The sequence below is a fragment of the Lactuca saligna genome, chromosome 5 (genome assembly GCF_052625555.1).
Source record: "Lactuca saligna cultivar CGN05327 chromosome 5, ASM5262555v1, whole genome shotgun sequence".
NCBI lineage: Eukaryota > Viridiplantae > Streptophyta > Magnoliopsida > Asterales > Asteraceae > Lactuca > Lactuca saligna.
Window position 1 is genome coordinate 293,219,029 of NC_136421.1, and position 16,656 is coordinate 293,235,684.

General features: G+C 35.4%; 3 protein-coding genes across 3 annotated transcripts; 1 reads left to right on the top strand and 2 right to left on the bottom strand.

Moving 5' to 3' along the window:
- Positions 1-836: 836 nt before the first annotated feature.
- On the top strand, positions 837-3,936 carry LOC145048223 (methylsterol monooxygenase 2-2-like). The gene is made up of 7 exons (XM_078996659.1): positions 837-1,003; positions 2,355-2,492; positions 2,639-2,784; positions 2,955-3,074; positions 3,228-3,440; positions 3,513-3,593; positions 3,682-3,936. The coding sequence occupies exons 1-7, from the start codon at positions 974-976 to the stop codon at positions 3,761-3,763; spliced, it is 810 nt and encodes a 269-aa protein (XP_078852785.1). The 5' UTR covers positions 837-973; the 3' UTR covers positions 3,764-3,936.
- Positions 3,937-4,104: 168 nt separating this feature from the next.
- LOC145048222 (uncharacterized) lies at positions 4,105-5,811 on the bottom strand. Its single transcript, XM_078996658.1, has 3 exons — positions 5,048-5,811; positions 4,380-4,928; positions 4,105-4,273 (listed from the first exon to the last, which is right to left on the bottom strand). The coding sequence occupies exons 1-3, from the start codon at positions 5,804-5,806 to the stop codon at positions 4,172-4,174; spliced, it is 1,410 nt and encodes a 469-aa protein (XP_078852784.1). The 5' UTR covers positions 5,807-5,811; the 3' UTR covers positions 4,105-4,171.
- A 3,312-nt stretch (positions 5,812-9,123) lies between these two features.
- Positions 9,124-11,530, bottom strand: PTAC16 (plastid transcriptionally active 16). Its single transcript, XM_078996661.1, has 5 exons — positions 10,977-11,530; positions 10,286-10,738; positions 10,062-10,130; positions 9,925-9,983; positions 9,124-9,840 (listed from the first exon to the last, which is right to left on the bottom strand). The coding sequence occupies exons 1-5, from the start codon at positions 11,373-11,375 to the stop codon at positions 9,330-9,332; spliced, it is 1,491 nt and encodes a 496-aa protein (XP_078852787.1). The 5' UTR covers positions 11,376-11,530; the 3' UTR covers positions 9,124-9,329.
- Positions 11,531-16,656: the final 5,126 nt, after the last annotated feature.

Below are 16,656 nucleotides of genomic sequence, written 5' to 3' on the forward strand. Positions count from 1 at the left end.
TTTTTGCAAAGTCCATCACCACACTTTTTAAGCACTAGTATACTAAATAAAAATTTCATTTTCAACAAATTTAAATGGTGGTTCATCTACAACAAAAAGTGTAATAAATTTTTTTTAATTATATTTGATCATTCTTTCATGTGTTTACACTTCCCCTCTCTATTAGCTTCTTTCGTAAATTGTAATGTAGTTAGTTTTTTCATAGTTATTTTGTTTTCCAGTTTTTTTATCACAAATAAAATGTTTTTTAAGCTTGTAAGTTCCGTTTTTCTACAAGATTATATTTATAAACCACAGAAAAAAAGTTCGCATTTTTTTTCCCCACTTAACTCCATCATTGTCATCTATGTATGCTACGCAAAGTACTTCCAACAATCAACATTTTATTTTGTTCGTTTGTACTTTATTCATCATGTTGAGTATTTCCAAGAAATATATCATCATCCTTAACCATAGCTCCATTAAAATTTAATGTTACAATTGATTACAAACATGAGCATGAATTATGTAGAGCAACCCAATACATAGAAATAACACCATCATCTTTTATGTATAGTATCCTAAAAATTACATACAAACAACACCAAAAATGCATACATAGCCCGAAAATATGACATAAGAAGATTGAAATGGATTCACAATGGAAAGTAGTCACGTAGCCCAAAAATTATTATTATGCGTCAAATATTTGTACAATTGGTATAACATGTACCTAAAAAAAAAGCAACACCCAGCTAGAGCCTAAAAGCCCTTCGGTACTTATTTTTAGATTGGAACTCGATTTGATTCGATTCTAAAATAACCATCATTATTTATGACTAGTATAAAGTGTCTACGTCAACGTGGATGTATATCAGGTCATGACCCCACAAGCTCAGATTCCTTTTGACTGTCTGTTATCTTCCTCCTCTCGTGTAATTTCGTCATCTCTCTCACCTTCACCGCTCCTAAATCTCATCGCCTTCTGGATTCCATGGCTTCCGTCATTGAAGCTGGTTGGACGGTAAATTCACTCCTCTTAACATTCAACTTAAATTCTCCGCCTTTTGATTTTTGTTTACTTGTTTTTTGCCCTAATTTGATCTCATTGACGGATGATTCTTATTACTTTTTCCCGATGCATTACTTCATACGACATTCTATTGCTAGGAGATACGAATTTCTTAATTCTATGGATCATCGAATTTTAGGTTAACGAGTTAGAACTTGTGATATTGCTTAACTGATATAACGATGCATTGATTTAGATTGATACATTGTAGAGAAAGAAATTCTGGATTATCGTTTTCAATTTCAATTTCAATTTCATTTTAATGAACTGTTCTTCGCAAATGCATTGTGAATTTACTATTCCGATGACGTACGTACTCCGGATTCTGTAATTTATCCACGACGCGTTGCTATGTGTACTGATTCAAATTGGTGTGGCACGAACATAGAACACACAGGTCAATGAACGGATGCAATCATGCAAGGCAGAATTAAGATGAGAGGATTATGAGTGAGCTTGGGAAGGGATGATAGGGTTGCAGATGACCTGAAATGGATCTACATTATAGAGAAACGGGTTAAAGTAGTAGTAATTATATCACACTTACTAAAATTATCATCAAACTAAAGAGATATCGTCCCTCCATTTGCAAATTTTGGTGTACAAGTAGATTATGAATGGTTTGATCTACATTTTAGTAGGTAAGAGGCCTTTTTTTCATTAGTGTGATTTGCAGATTGATTTTGGATATTGAATGGTTTGGAATCTGATTTTCTTCACTGTACTATGATTTTGGTTATATAGTCAAATATGAAATGAAGAAAATGAAGTTAGAGAGAGAAAGAGTGAGAAAGGGTGGTTGGTGGTGGCGGGGCAGAGGAGGCGACGGTGGAGGGTGGTTGAAATAGAGGGCTGTTGGTGACTGAAGAAAGTAAGTAGAGAAAGATATGTGGGTTTGACAACGAAAGGTGGAAGGAAGAGGGGTTTGTGTGGGACCAATATCTTATTACTATCTCTTTTTAATAGTAAGAAATAAATAATAATAATAAAATACCATCAAGGTCAAAACAGTCAATTCAAATCGATTAGGGACCAAAGACGCAACAAAATGATGTTTGAGGGACCTTCCGAGTTAAAAAAAAAGGTTAGGGACCAAGCGCGCAGATGACCCCAAACCATAGGGATCATCCATGTAATTTTCTCTATGATAATCAGATAGTCTGGACATGAGAATTATAGGAGGAAAAGAGTAAAGATGTTTTGATACTGCTTCTACCAAATATCTAAACCTTAAGATTATTGTGTAGCAAGATGGAAGATAGTTATATTTATTGCCTTATCCTTTTTTTTTTTTTTTTTGCAGTACTTGATTACTCATTTCAGTGACTTTCAGCTGGCTTGTGTTGGTAGCTTTATTCTTCATGAAGTTGTCTTCTTCTTGTCGGGACTTCCTTTCATATACATAGAAAGGGCAGGATGGCTCAGAAAGTACAAAATTCAGGTTAATTTCAGTATGGATTACTCTAAGTTGTTACCTCTATTGCTAATCTCTGTTTGTTGTAATTTACAAGTGAAAGTTTCTGCTATTTATTTGTACATGTTACCTACATGATTCAATTCAATGTGACATGACATTTTTGTTTGAAGGCCAAGAATAACAGCAGTGAAGCTCAAGAGAAATGTATTGCTCGGCTACTGTTTTATCATTTTTGTGTGAACCTTCCTGTGATGCTTACTTCCTATCCTGTATTCAGATTCATGGGAATGAGAAGTAGCCTTCCACTGCCGTCTTGGTATTTACAGGTTCTTTATATTATATACCACTTTATCTGTAGATGTATGCACCCCAGATCAACTACAGTACTACACCCCCTATGTTTAAAAAATAATCCAACTTTTTTAATACAAACCTTTTGTCTCTCTTTCTCACCTTTCCTTTTTGAATTTTTCATCTACTGTGCAGGAAAGTTATGTCGACTCAGATTCTATTCTACTTCATTGTGGAAGATTTCATATTTTACTGGGGACATAGAATTTTACACACGAAATGGCTCTACAAACACATCCACAGTGTCCATCATGAGTACGTGGCGTGAGATTGTGTTTTTTACATTTTTGATGATGGAAATGAGTCCTTGTTCCATCTCTCAGTCCAATGCATGCCAGACACAGACAAAGTACATTATGTTTTGTTGTGTTTTTATTAATTAATTAATAGATTTGTGTAATTTGACAGGTATGCAACACCTTTTGGATTGACTTCTGAATATGCACACCCAGCTGAAATATTATTCCTTGGATTTGCTACAATTTTTGGTCCTGCCATCACAGGACCTCATTTGATAACTCTTTGGTTATGGATGGTAGTGAGAGTTCTTGAGACAGTTGAAGCACATTGTGGTTACCATTTCCCATGGAGCCCTTCAAACTTTCTCCCTTTATACGGAGGGTTAGCACTTACCACTCAACTTAAAATTCACCATTTACTTTCTCAAGTTATCTAATTTTTTTTTTTTCTTAGTTCTGATTTTCATGATTATCATCACCGACTGATTTACACCAAGTCAGGCAACTACTCGTCTACTTTTGTTTACATGGACTGGTAAAGATATTAAAATTATTTTAACTTTAAAAGTATTTATGTATGTTTAAATTATTTTGTAATCTTATGTCTCAAAATTTTTTGTCAGGATATTTGGTACAGACCATGGGTACAGAAAACTCAAGGCTTTGAAAACTGAAGAAGAGGTAGCTGAGTTTAAAGAGAATTAAATTCTCAATAAAGGTAATCCCTTTTATATTGTCTGTGATTTCTTCGTTACTGATGTAGAATCAGTTTAAACTTTTTCTATGATGAGTGTACTAGTTTCTTTAATTTCGAGTGTAATGTTCTTAATGTGGATATGAGGTTTTGTTTTTAATTGCTTAGACTATTAGACGTGACACATTGGTTGATTTGATTTGATTAGATTCTGGATGATTGGGTTTTGTAGTGGGTCAAATAAATAAAATTATAAAACACTAATGAACATAAGGTCATTAATATAATATTAAAAACTGTTTCAAATCTAAATTGATAATGTCCCTAATCAAGTCAGATAACTAAATCAAAATAAACATGAAGGTTAATTTTAGTTGAATTTTAAACAAAATATAAAATCCAAAAAATAAAAATAAAAATCACCAAGTCATTTCATATTTCATGCAAGACCTAAGCTTGATTGTTGTAGAATTCTCTTTCTCCACTTGTATTATGTCACAGCATTCTCTTCTGCCTCCCTCCTGTAAAAAAACATAAAAAAATTTAATCAACAAGAAAGTTAAAAAAACATATATATTATTTCTTACCGCATTCCTTTTTGTAATAAGATCTAAATATCAAACTCACCGTAACAAGTCTCTTCACTGGTGATATCACGAGAATCTTATCCACATAATCCGCTGAGTGATTTCCATTAGCCAAGCAATGCGGCAACCGCCGTGGCAACCTCCGAACATAGGTTGTCACCACCTCCCTCCGCCATCCTCCACCACCGGATTCTTCCACGGAATAAAAGTAAAAAACATGAGGGATTTCACAAGGGTCCTGGCTAAGACTTCTAGTATTCACCATGAAAGCAGGCCAACCTCCTTTCTCCCACTCCTCAAATGTTTGAAGGGGTAACTGCAAAAAACACGACGGGAGAGTTTTTTCGTAAATATGCACCGAGTATCCCCATGACAAAGAAAAGGTCCAGTTTTTCGGGTGGTGGTAGCATATGCTTTGTTGGAGTAGCCTTGACTGGTCGCTTTTTGCTGATGTCATCAAATGGTTTAGCGATTGTTGGCGATCTGTGGTGGGGAAGAGCGGCTCTACAGCATCAAGGTGGTGGAGGGACACCAATGGAGTTTGTGGGTGTGCCGAAAGAAGACCTGAAATGTCCCCACGTAGATCAATCTGCAAAAACAACAATCGTTTATTTGTTTTTTAATCCACTTGTGTCATTTCCTTGAATATTTTTTTTAACATCTTCAATACTGCGTTAAGATTTTATTAAAATTTATAAGGAAGTTTACCTGATGAAAACCCTTTTCTTGAGTAAGTGAAACCCCGAAATCAGCTATACAAGATCGCAAAATATGGTCACTAGTATGAAGATATTGATATTTGTTTAAACAAACATCTAAATTCTTAGCCAAAGCCTCGGCGAGAGGGTGACTCAAAGCAAATCCGGCCCCACCAAAACCCATATCAAACGAAAACCAAGTATTAGATAAGATACTTTCCGAATTCGTGCCTATATAATAGTAACCCTCGTGATCATATTTCTTTAACACGTTCAACAAATTCTCCAAAAAGAAAATGGTGTCGTCATCTGCCATCACATACCATCTTACATTTTTGTTCTCTGCCTTAAATGACTCCTGGATCACTCGCGCCATTCTGATAGTGTATGGCACGCTTTTGTGATCACTGGAGACACGTACAGGCGGAGAAGTGGGAGGCCAGGGGAGGTGTTCGATAGGGGCTTCATCTAGGAAGAGGAAGCCACGGGTTACATTTGGGCGCCACCATGATTCGATATAGTGTTTCTTCGTGTGCCAAGTTTTTACAGTACTCGTAATACCGAATACGACATGGGAGATGTTGGTAGGGGTAGTTTGGGTATTTTTGAAATAATTGAGATTGAAATTGGGTATCAAGATTTGGGTCGTTTGGGAACAAGGATTGATGGAGAAAATCAAGATCAAGATTATGGAGAGGAATAGTGAGATTATGACCATGGATTTGCATACTCTTCTTGTTCTTGATAACTTATGGATTTGTGTCAACATTTCAAATTATTTCAAAGTGGATTGGAACTTGAAGTAAATTGTGTGTATAAGGCTGTTGAGAATTTTTTATTAACACTTTAAGGTGTTGATTTTTCATGAAAAATGTGCAATGCTTTTTTCTTTTAACATGTTTTTATGACAACATTTTCCATGCCCATGGTTAGTTATTTATGTGTTCATGTCATGAAAAGCTAATAAAGACGATTATTTTAGAAGGATTTGAATCAAATACTAAACTGGTTCATGACAATCGACAGCAATAAAATTCTGGTTATTAATGCCTTTAATCGAAGTAGATAACTAAACATATATAAACATGAAGATGAATTTTGGTTGAATTTTAACAAAATATATAAAAATCAATAAATTCAACCAGTCAGTTCATATTTCATGCAAGGTCTAAGCTTGATCGTTGTAGAATTCCCTTTCTCCACTTGTATTATATCACAACATTCTCTTCTGCTTCCTTCCTGTAATTAAACAAACATAACATCAATTAATGAAAAAGAAAATGAAAAACTTTTTTTAGCCAATTATTACTTTTGTATTAAATCCAAAATACTAAACTCAGTAGTAACTCACTGTAACATGTCTCTTCGCTGGCGAGATCACGTGAATCATATCCAAATAATCCGCAGAGTGATTCCCATTCACCAAGCAAGGCGGCAACCGCCGAGGCAATCTCCGAACATAGGTTGTCACCACCTCCCTCCGCCATCCTCCACCGGATTCCTCCACGGAATGAAAGTAAAAAACATGAGGGATTTCACACGGGTCACTGCTAAGAACTCTAGTGTTCATCATGAAAGCAGGCTTAGCTCCTTTTTGCCACTCCCCAAACGTCTGAAATGGTACCTGTAAAAGACTTGACGGGAGGGGTTTCTCATAAATATGAACAGAGTAACCCCACGACAAAGAGAAGCTCCAATTTTTTTGGTGGTAGTAGCAAATGCTTTGTTGGAGTAGTCTCGACTGATCGGTTTTTGCTGATGTCATCAAATGGCTTAGGGATTGTTTGCGGTCCATGGCAGGGAAAAGCGGCTCTACGGCGTCAAAGTGGTGGAGGGACACCAGTGGAGTTTGTGGGTGTGTTGAAAGAAGGCCTGATATGTCCCCATGCATATCAATCTGCACAAAAACCAATTTAATAAAATTAGAGAAATGAGTTTTCCATTAACCCTTTAACTTTTTACAAATTTTCTCCAAGTATAAAATATTTTTTGGCAGCATTCAGTAAGAGGAGGAAATAAAAAATAATCAAGCTTTTAGGCTATCTTTGAAAAACTCACATTATACTTGAAACTAGTTGATAATAAATGTCCGTTGATAAAAGCTAGAAGAGAACATAAAAATGACATGTAGAAAAATATTTTTTTATAGTTAATAAATATAAAATTTTGAAGGATTCTAAAAAGTCTCCATAAACTCGTTGAAACATGAGTAGCTTTTTGAAAAACTAATTTATAAGATACATTTTGGCTTGTCAAATATTATAACTTAAAAAACCCTGAAAAATAAATTAGTTTATAAAATAGGTGTGACGTGCTAAATATCACCTTAGTTCGTGTCTTCTTTTTTCTTTGTAAATAGTAGTGATTTATGAAGAAATTTACCTGATGAAAACCTTTTTCTTGAGTAAGCGAAACCCCAAAATCAGACACACAAGATTGCAAAATATGATCGCTCCCATGAAGTTTTCCGTACTTATTTAAACAAACATCTAAGTTCTTAGACAAAGCCTCAGCTAGAGGGTAACTCAAAGCGAATCCCGCACCACCAAAACCCATATTGAACGAAAATAAACTATTAGATATGATACTTTCTGAATTCATACCAATATAATAGTAACCCTCATAATCATATTTCTTTAACATATTCACCAAGTTCTCCAAAAAGAAAATGGTATCGTCATCTGCCATCACATACCACCTGACACTACTGTTCTCTGCATTGAATGTCTCACAGATCAATCGTGCCATTCTTATAGTGTATGGGATGCCTTTGTGATTACTAGATACACGTACAGGCGGAGAAGTGGGAGGCCAGGGGAGGTGTTGGATAGGGGCTTCATCTAAGAAGAGGAAGCCACGGGTTACATTTGGGTGCCACCATGATTCGACATAGTGCTTCCTTGTTTGCCACATTTTTATTGTGCCCCCGATACCAAATACAATATCGGAGATGTTGGTAGGGGTAGTTTGGGAATTTTTATAATAATTAAGTTTGAAATTGGGTACCAAGATTTGGGTTGTCTGGTAACAAGGATTAATGGAGAAGATCAAGATGAAGATTATGGAGAGGGATAATGAAATTATGACAATGGATTTGCATACTCTTCTTGTTCTTGATTTCTTATGGATTTGTGTCGACATTTTAAATGAAAAATAATGAACAAGTGAAATGGATCTTGGTGTAATTTGTGTTTATAAGTTTCTTGAAAGGCTTTTATTAACACTTTAAGGTGTTGATTAATCATGTGAATGTGCAAATGCTTCTTGTGTGTTTGTTTGTTTTCTTAATGTTACCTTATATCAGATGTAAATGAATATGGTTACATTGTCTACCCACAATTCAAGTTGTTGTTGTTGTTGTTTTTTAATAATTAAAGTAAATCTCTTGTAATTAATTCCATTACGTTTTAAAATAATTCTTGAAAATAATATTATGGCAAAAAGGTACAAGATTAATCAAATCATGATACTTTAGCAGCAGATGAAATCATGAAAATGTGATATGCAAACATACAAGTCATGTTTAACGGAGGCATCATAGAATGGTTGGTGTGAACATTTGATACCAAGTCACGTTATCCACAAGGTTATGTAATTATTGTTCTGTTTAAAAATAAATATAAGATTTTTACGTGGAAATTGGGAAATTTTTCTTAAATTTTGGTTTTTATTTTATTTTTACTTTTTAAAAAAAAAGCTTAAGCACAATTGTTATATTTGTCCTTTTCTGTACATATTTTAAGTTTGTACTCAATTTGCATTTTGGCCGCTCATCTTTTAAATTACTCAAAAGATCAATAAACAAAATTTTAGGTTCTTTTTACACAATTAGGATGAATTTCAACCGGGTAAAATTAGACAACATCCTATATGGCGTCTACTGTGTCATCCAATATGACATAATTTGTTTACCTTAGCACCGGAACAAAAAGGGTTATTGGCAAATTAGGTACAATTAAAAAAATAAAATAAGTGACTTAAAAAACAAAGTATGAATACTGTTGATTGTCATTTACTCATTTTATATCATTAATCCTTTATTTAATTATGAACGTGTAATATAATAGATCCTTACACCTTGAGAGCTGAATGACTAATGTATTGGTATTTTATGTCTTAAAACTGAATAAATATATATTGGTACTCTGAAAAGAAAACATACGAGAGGAACAAAAACAAAACAAAAGGATACAAGTGAATAAGTTGATGCTTGAGCTAGTTAATTAAACCAGCATTCGACCATCAAAGATTCAACTACAATTCACATATACATTTAACATAAACAAATGGTCTCAGTCATCAACATAAATGGTCTCCTGCTGAAACACGCCCCCAAAGATCTTCCTTTTTTCAGCTTTCGGCTGCACCCTTGGCTCCTTTCTAGCCGCAGCTTTCTTAACCACAGCTTGTTTTGGAGCCAAAGCCCGAGCCTTGGCTTGTCCTCTAACTGTTGCAACCTGCACTTTTGGTAGCTGAATGTTGTTCTTCTTAACCGCTGATGCGAACCCTGAGCTCAGTTTGTCCCACGACATGGCTAACCCCGGTGCACCATTTTGGTCCTCCGAGGTTTCTTTTTCTTCTTTTTCGGGTTCCTGGGTCGCGGATTTGAATCGATCCATGAGTTCTGTGAATGATTTTCGGGCTGCTGTTGTTGCCTTCTCTTGAACATCTTCTGCTAAACTTGGTGTTGCAGTTGCAGCCTCCTCTTTTGCTTCCAATTTTTTCACCTCTTTTTCTTCAACTTCTTCAGCTTTTGCTTTTGCTTCTGCGTATGCTTTTCGTCTACCATCCTCCGGAATCGCACTAAAAGTAAAAGGACCAAATATGTAAATACACAACCTACTTTAAATTATATAATACTTGACTTATTTATATTCACAACATTACCTGAAAAGTTCACTCACTGGCTTTGCAGCTGCATTAGGACTTGTAGCCACTTCCACAACCTAACACCAAAAATAACTCGATCTTTTCACATAAAGACTTAATAACTAAGTTTGAAAAAAAAAAAAAAAAAAATTCACCTTATTTTCTGCTACTTCTGTGTTGGAAAAGACATCTGCTATCAACGATGCAATCCGTGACTTGGATACCTATGGTTTCCAGAAACAAAATCCAGTCAGATGCGAACAAATCAGACCTGAATGTAATGTGATTTCAACTCTCCTAATTGTTGTCTAACTAATCTTTCCAAACATCTAAGACTACTCAAATCAAAGAACCAATGGCATACATTACATTACATTACTTTGTAGTCGTTTTCTGTAGTGATCCCTTCGGCATTCACAACAACATTGTATGAACTCTCCAAACTGTAATCATCGGTTAGTTTGGTCTTGATCAGGGTGTACTTCACATCGGTCGCAATCAAACCATCTAGAAACTCTTTCAATGTCAACGGCTGTGATTTTGTGAAAAGATTGTTGAAAAAGGATGAGATCCCGTCTAATACGTTGTTTGTTGTGGTGGATTCAGGGGCAGTGTCGTAAATTATGGCGACATGGCTGACACCGGCTAATTGTGCAGCTTGAATGAATTCAAGAGCTTCTGATGTGGTGACCTCTGTTGTTGGACCGTTTTCGAATGGGCCGATTGTGACTACAGCTTTGCTGGCGTTCCCAATTGCCTTTGCTATGGCTTCAGGGTCTTGGAATGTGGATTCGACTGCATTCAGACGTTTGGATTCTTCTAAGGAGATGACCTGAGTTTGTAAATATGTTATACACTAAGCCAATAACTTCGTATCTCATGACCATCTTATAATCTGGTTTTGGTTTTCAAGGTGGTTATTGCAATTAGAAGAGATTAGAATTTAGAACAGATAATTGGTTGCTTAGAGAAGTAATTTTACATTTACCCAATCGATTTCTTCAAATCTAACTAGTTTACATTGAAAACTGACTATTTCTGCTTCAAAATGGGGTGAAGATGAAGCTAACCTTGTAATTTACGGCCAAACGAGCCAAATCCTGGGCAGCGCTGAGCTCCGGCACGCCAGCCCTAACACTAAAACCTTCCCGGAGCAGAGTCTGAGCAATGCTAATTCCGGCCTGTCCAGTAGCTCCAGCAACAAACACCGTATTCGGATCCTTACGTCTACCAAACAAAGAACCCGAAGATGACGGATTACTCACAACTGGAATCAACGATTTCATATCGGAAACCTTCCCGAAGTCGAAATTGAACCGAAATCGATTCTCGGTTTCACCTTCTCCGGCAGAAGATACATCGGATTTCTTCGCACATACGATTAATCTCCTAGGGTTTTTGAGTGAAGCGAGACTTGTATGAGGTGTAGTGGCAAGGAGAAATGAGTTAGAGGTGAGAGCCGGAGCCATGACTGAAAGCAAATGTCGGTTGACTCTCTATCTCTGGCTCTTTTGTGTGGGATTTGGGGGTGTGATTGAATCCATTCAGTGTGTGAAAACCGCCATTAGAGGCAGAGCTTTGACACTGCGTGTGTGTGTGGACATATTGGGTGGGTGGATGATCTTGTTTGAATGTTATCTGGATGATGAGGTATAAATGAGTTATCCAATCGTATTGTGCCACATCTCAGATATTATCGGTTTATCCATTTTAGGTGACCAGCCGTTGTGACTAGAAATACTCCCGCGAAAAAACGCCACCAACGCATGATCATTGTTCGAGATGACTCTACTCGTCACTCGTGGAACAAATATTTTGAGGGTTTAAACGTTTTGGTTGGTTTTCTAATTTTATTAATAATGAATTAATATGACTTAACTAGAAAAGGCAACATGCACCATCAAAGTTCCAAACTACAACGAATTTTGAGCTGTGAAATTTGATCTAACTAGGTATCGGGGAGGTGTAGGAGTAGAGAGCACCATATGAAAGAAATTCTCGTGAATGGCAAAGATCATATGGTATTGTGATCGCAACAAAAAGCTAGGGTTAGCTGTAATCCGGTGTTGGGACCAAGATTTCGTTATGACATCCAAATTAGAGGTTGCAAACTCAAGAGAGTAATAAGAGTGATTTAAGATTGAGAATGAGAGAACAAGATTGCTTGCTAATACCTCTAATGGGTGGTATTTATAATGTTGTTGAAGACAATGTCTACCCATTCATACAAGATACAAGATGCTTTTGAAGGTTTTGCTTGATGTGCCCTTCTCGTCATAATGGTTGGAGCACGATTCGTTAATGGTAAAAGTTGGCATTATGATCAAGATTGCAAGTCTAGAGTTGAGTTCTTGCGGCCGATCCTAGGTCCATAATTTGAATTGTGTCAAAGCTTGATCGGTCGGTGAGATACACTACTAGGTCCCCTTAATACGGGGTTTGTAGAAGAGCATGCTCGGCTACAGGTTCCGAACTTATTAGATTCGGTTGTTGAAATTGGCGTGTATGTCATGGTGGTAGTTTATAACATCCTAAAATTTAAATGTACACTTATCCTAATAAATGTATGAGAATGGATTAATAAGCACATAATGAAATATAATACTTTCTACAAATTATTCTAACAGAAGAATACATTAGTTGTAGAATATTCTTAAAGAATGGAATACTTGTTGATGAAATGAATCACACCTAGAGAAAGAAAAAAAGGATTTGATACTACCCGAATCAAGAAGCCTAAAATTTTAGAGCTGTATTGATCAATAAAACTCATAGAACAAGCAAAAAATCAGAAAAAGAAATAGAATAAATATAAATTTTGATGAACCTCGAGAGTCTTATGATGCAAAAATAATCCAATAACATTACAATCCAATGTAAAGATATGATGTAGTAATCCACAGGTGTATCGTATTGGAACCAAAAAAACGAGACATAAATGGATTTAGAAAAAAGAAAAAGGAAGTTTGTTAAACTTGTCAAACCTATCTAAACCGGATTTAGAAGTACTTTGAAACCATATGGTAGCTCAAAACTAACCACAAGAAGTTAAAGAATAATGAAATGATGGAAATACCTTTTTAAAGGAAGAGCCAATAAGGGGGTTGGCAAGAGCACCAAGTGGGTTTGTTCCATAATCATTATGTATATCATGTACTAAGAAACATAGTGTCGTTCAATACACTTATAAACACTAGTAGTTCAAAAGTAAGTATATGAAGTTAAAAAAATTATGAGATTATGGAAATACATTTTCATATGGTTCTGTGAATTCAGTCCCAACACATTTTCAACCAAAGATATATTGGAATAAAATTCAGGTCCAATTCCCACAAAATCCCATGGAATATGGCAACCCGCTGTAAGATGCACATCCAAATAGGAACTAAAACAAAAAAAATACTTGTAAGAGGCATTTGCATTTGTATCACCAGTTTTAGTAAGAGATTTGAGTAGAAAGTAAGAGATTTTAGTATAAAATATGTTAAGAACACATATATGTTCTAAAAAACACCAAATTTTGTTGAAATGAATTATTTGGTATTACATCAAACATTTGTAGGGCATAATGAAATCACCCTTAGCATTTACCAATTTCCAATAATAAGAATTAACCAGACGAATTAAATATTATTAACGATTGCATATGAGATAGATTAAGAAAAAAAGAACAACTATTATGGAAACCCATTTAAATTTCAAATCAAAAATGAATGGGGGAACCATAAGTTTGAGTAGAAAATAGGTTAAGAAGACACACATGTTCTCAAAAACACCTTAGGATGTGAGGAATCAAATGATAAGATACGGATAACTATGTGAGTCGTGAAGATCAGACGAGACTTACGTGCATAGCGAGGAAGAAGTGGTCAAAGATGAGCTTGAACTAAATGCGTAAAAAAGGTGGGATTACGAACCAACATTATCAAGGTAGGGGACAACTCTGGTCACCATCTCTTCTACAATCGCAGGGGATTAAGGATCAACGTCGCCATCGGTAGATAAAATCGAACATGAAGCATGTAAGAGGATGTAATTGGACAATGTAGGGCTTCCGAAACATAGGGCAATGCAATCTTCATGTATAAACGATGATAATATATATATATATATATATATATATATATATATATATATATATATATATATTAGGATTAATGATAATTAATAAAGTCATAAATAATTATCTAATATAAAGGGATTTGATTTGGGATTAATATCAAACTAAGTAAATTAAAAATATTAATTAAATGTAAGATTACATAATTACCCTTTTGAAATGATTGGCATACATTGAATCCTACATCCACACAATAGATAATTAGAATACATGACTCTAGCTCTACATATATATATATATATATATATATATATATATATATATATATATATATATATATAGTGTGTATGTGTGTGTTTTGTGTATCCTAGTATTTAGTCAGAGTAACCACTAGGTACTAAGCTTATCCAAAGGGTGGTTATATTAACGACTAGAGTATCAGTGTTTCCTGGTAACTGGCCAACGTAACAACTAGGTATGATAATTATCTACCATTGTGAATCAGTATAACAAATAGGCATATAATTAACTTTAAAATTTTGGCAGAGTATCTATCGGGCATAATATCATTCTAATGTTATGAGCATAATTATCTAACTATACTTAGTAATAACTATGTAATAGTTGCATTTTAACATGGAGTGTCAGTTTCAGTGGTTTCAGACAAGGATGTCTAGTTTACTTCTAGATTCTTGAAGAAATTCCATGAGGTGTTGGGTACTCGTTTGCACTTTAGCACGACTTTTCACCCGCATACGAATGGTCAGAGTGAGCGGACCATCCATACATTGGAGGATATGATGCGGGCATGCGTTCTGGATTTCGGTGACAGTTGGGATATGTATCTTCCGTTAGCAGAATTTTCGTATAACAACAATTATCATGCTAACATCGATCGATCTCCTTTTGAGTTGCTATATGGGAGGAAGTGTAAAACCCCAATATGTTGGGGTGTGTCACAACTAGCAAATTTAAGGTCGAGATTGCATTAATGTACAAACAATTTCTCTATGTAACCTTGTTGCGTTAGACTATTGAAATCCCAAAAATGGCCATATTATATGTACATATATGCATAAATTAAGAATCAAGTTGTAATAACCTATTATAAGCCTAAGCTTGATCTAATAGCTAAAACAAAAACAAATTGTTGGGCCTTTGCTTAGAGGTTCTAGGCCCAAATAACCCTAGGCTGAAAACTCTTTTATTTGGGCCATGTCAAACCCGAGAATCCATATCTCTAAACACCGCAAACCTTGTGTGAGTGGAGGGTGTTTTCGGCCACCCTAAAACCGAAAACCCATGGATTTACCCCAACCGAAAACCCCCATAAGGTTTCGGATAGGCTTAGACAAAAAAAAGGGGGGGGGAGGGGGAAAGGTTTGAATTTACAATGGAGTGACACCTCATTCCTTTACACTCCCTTGTCTATCAAACAACCATGCAATACATCCTACAAACCATCATACTTCCATGCATGGCTCTTATGTAACAAATGTATAAAGTTAAAGGGGATCACCCCTCTCCCCCTCTTATACACGGCCGAGAGTGGAGTCCCTCAACTCTTGTCACTTCTTCTCCACACAAACTCTTGTTCTCTCTCAAAAGTTCATTCAATCTCTCCAAGTTAGACACCATCAAGTCGAAATTTAGGACTCTTGGTAAGCTATTTCTTGAACTTCTAGCTTTTCTATGTAAATTTTATGATGATTCTCTCATGTTCACACACATTTTTCATGTTCTAGCATTATAGAACACCAACATCTTCAAGAATCCCTTCAAGCTCAAAGCTAGGCTTGAAATCTTCTTCACTATCCTCCTTACCACTAATATTGCCATATTTATACATATTTTTAGGAAATATTTAAGTACATTTTTATATATATTTTGGTTATTTGCATAGAATATTGGTACTTATAAGGTTAAATTATATTTTGCAGCCAAAGAGAAGTCATTTTGAAGAAAAGGGACTAAAAGCGTTAAAGAATGGAACTTTGGAGGTTGAAGACTTGAAGGACAAGAAAATCAGGAAAAAACGTGTTCACGAGGTGAATCTTATAAAACTCACGAGGTGAGTATGGCTTTTTGGAGATAAGCATTGTGGATCAAGAATCCGTGTTGAATACGGATATTACGAATTCATGAGGTGAATTCTGAGAATTCACGAGGTGAATTCTGAGAATTCACGAGGTGAATCAGGAGAAATTCAAAACTATATATATCCTTGTACCCTACGACTTGGAAGACTTTTGGTGGCTGAGAGGGGTTCCTGAAGAAGAAAATTCAGAGGGGAAGAAGACCTGGAAGCTGGTTTCAACACCAAGGAAGTAGAAGTGCATAAATTGATTCATAGTTTGGTACACTTTAACATGTTTTGGATTATAATATTCGTTTGTTTACCTGTTAATATGTCCAGCTAAATCTAGTTGCTTCTGTTAGCTAGATGAAGCTGGAACTCATGGTTTTAATGCATTAGATTTAACTTTAATTGTTGGTGATATGCTTGTGCTTATTGATTTTATCTAGCATGCTTGAATTAATTATTTAATTGCTTTGAATTCTTGTTCTGTGTTGTTAGTGAACACAATTCTGCATGAACCTGAATACCTAATAATATAGTGAACACTAGTTATTGGAGCTAAGATCAAACCAATCTTAGATTAGTAATTGAATAATTAAATTAAGCTATG